General features: G+C 37.8%; 1 protein-coding gene across 1 annotated transcript; it reads left to right on the top strand.

The window, feature by feature from the left end:
• The first annotated feature begins 690 nt into the window (after window positions 1-690).
• On the top strand, window positions 691-1,444 carry LOC101979626 (60S ribosomal protein L10-like). Its single transcript, XM_005345229.3, has one exon. It carries the CDS (start codon window positions 723-725, stop codon window positions 1,365-1,367), a length of 645 nt encoding a protein of 214 aa, XP_005345286.1. The 5' UTR covers window positions 691-722; the 3' UTR covers window positions 1,368-1,444.
• The last annotated feature ends 456 nt before the right edge of the window (window positions 1,445-1,900 follow it).

The raw sequence follows: 1,900 nt of genomic DNA, 5'->3' as shown, positions 1-1,900 counted from the left end.
CTTCATGTCTGTTTTTTTTGTCATCTTTTAATCATATAAATATGTGTAATTAAGTGCCTTAATTAAACTAAAGAGACACAAAGTGGATAAATCCATACATGTACAAGCAAAGTTTTGCTTTATATATGTTATGAATAGTGTTTAATATTCAGTTTTTATTTATATAGTTTTTGGTGTTGTAGTTTTACCTAGAATATTTTTGAATATTTCTTAAATTTTATGCTTCATTTCTCTTCATATCCAAAGCAAGTATCCCTGTTTTATTCATTTTCTTCAGTATTATTTCTGTCCATAGCAAATCCAGTTTATTAGGTTTTAGAGAAATGTTATCTCCATTCATGATAGATTATAAGGGCGATTCATCACAGCCTATATATTTTCACTTCCTTTTGGGCTAGCTCCACTCTAATGACACAGATCCTTCATATTCCCCTGATCTTAGCACTGATTCCTGAAAAAATGTCCTATTAATATTTATGCATTACCCAGAGGGACACCTTGTTTAAGGGGGTAGTTCTAGTGAATAATCATTACCCATCTGGACAATAATTCACATCTCTGAAATTTGAGTAAAGATGACATTTTCTAATAGATGCAACAGCAGCCTGAAGAAGGATATAGACTTTAGATACTTTACCAGCTCTTACAAGTTTAAATTTCAGTTTAATATTATAAGACAAGGTCTTTTCCTCCGGCGCGCTACTGACAGTCCTATTGTCATCATGGGTCGCCGCCCCGCCCAGTGTGACCGGTATTGTAAGAACAAGCCGTACCCAAAGTCTCGCTTCTGCCGAGGTGTCCCTGATGCTAAAATCCGCATCTTTGACCTGGGACGGAAGAAGGCAAAAGTTGATGAATTCCTGCTTTGTGGCCACATGGTGTCAGATGAATATGAACAACTCTCTTCTGAAGCTCTGGAGGCTGCCTGTATTTGTGCCAACAAATACATGGTAAAGAGTTGTGGCAAGGATGGCTTTCATATTCGAGTGAGGCTTCACCCCTTTCATGTCATCCTAATCAACAAGATGTTGTCCTGTGCTGGGGCTGACAGGCTCCGGACAGGCATGCGTGGTGCCTTTGGGAAGCCCCAGGGCACAGTGGCCAGGGTTCACATTGGCCAGGTCATCATGTCCATCCGCACTAAGCTGCAGAATAAGGAACATGCGATTGAGGCTCTTCGTAGAGCCAAGTTCAAATTCCCTGGCCGCCAGAAGATCCACATCTCAAAGAAATGGGGCTTTACTAAGTTTAATGCAGATAAATTTGAAGACATGGTTGCTGAGAAGCGACTCATTCCTGATGGCTGTGGGGTCAAATATATTCCTAATCGTGGTCCCCTGGACAAGTGGCGAGCCCTACACTCATGACGGCTTTCATGGTGCTCTCCTGTACCCTAACAAATCATGTTCAGTAATAAATCTCACATCCAGTCTGCTTAAAAAAATATTATAAGACGTGTTTTCTTCATAGGTAACAGAGCATACATATGTGCTATAAGATGTACATTTTCCTAGTAGTAAATTGTGAATATTTTGTCTATTTAATTATCTCTACAAATTTATACTTTTTGTTGAAGACAAAGAATTATTTTGGTAGTCTTAGAAAATCCTAAACAATTAGTAACTGTGCCACTGGAGATGAAAGATGTTTAATTGATAGCTATGGGACTTGAGTTTTTGTCCCCACCCTCCAGATAATTAGCCATCTGTCCTTGTACAGGTCACTTTATCTTCTTGAACACTGTGTTTATTATGTATAAACTGAGTATTAACTTCAAGTGGAACCTATTTTATATTTCAATGTAATGCTCTTTTTAAAAAATACATTGTATACAAAGCAACTGGCTTCACAAAAAAAGTTTAAGTCTTTTTCTGGAAATGCTATGTACGATTTTATATGT

This window comes from Microtus ochrogaster, chromosome 2 (genome assembly GCF_000317375.1).
Source record: "Microtus ochrogaster isolate Prairie Vole_2 chromosome 2, MicOch1.0, whole genome shotgun sequence".
Classification (NCBI taxonomy): domain Eukaryota; kingdom Metazoa; phylum Chordata; class Mammalia; order Rodentia; family Cricetidae; genus Microtus; species Microtus ochrogaster.
Note: the sequence above shows the minus strand (reverse complement) of the source record. Positions and strands in the feature narration are given on the sequence as shown.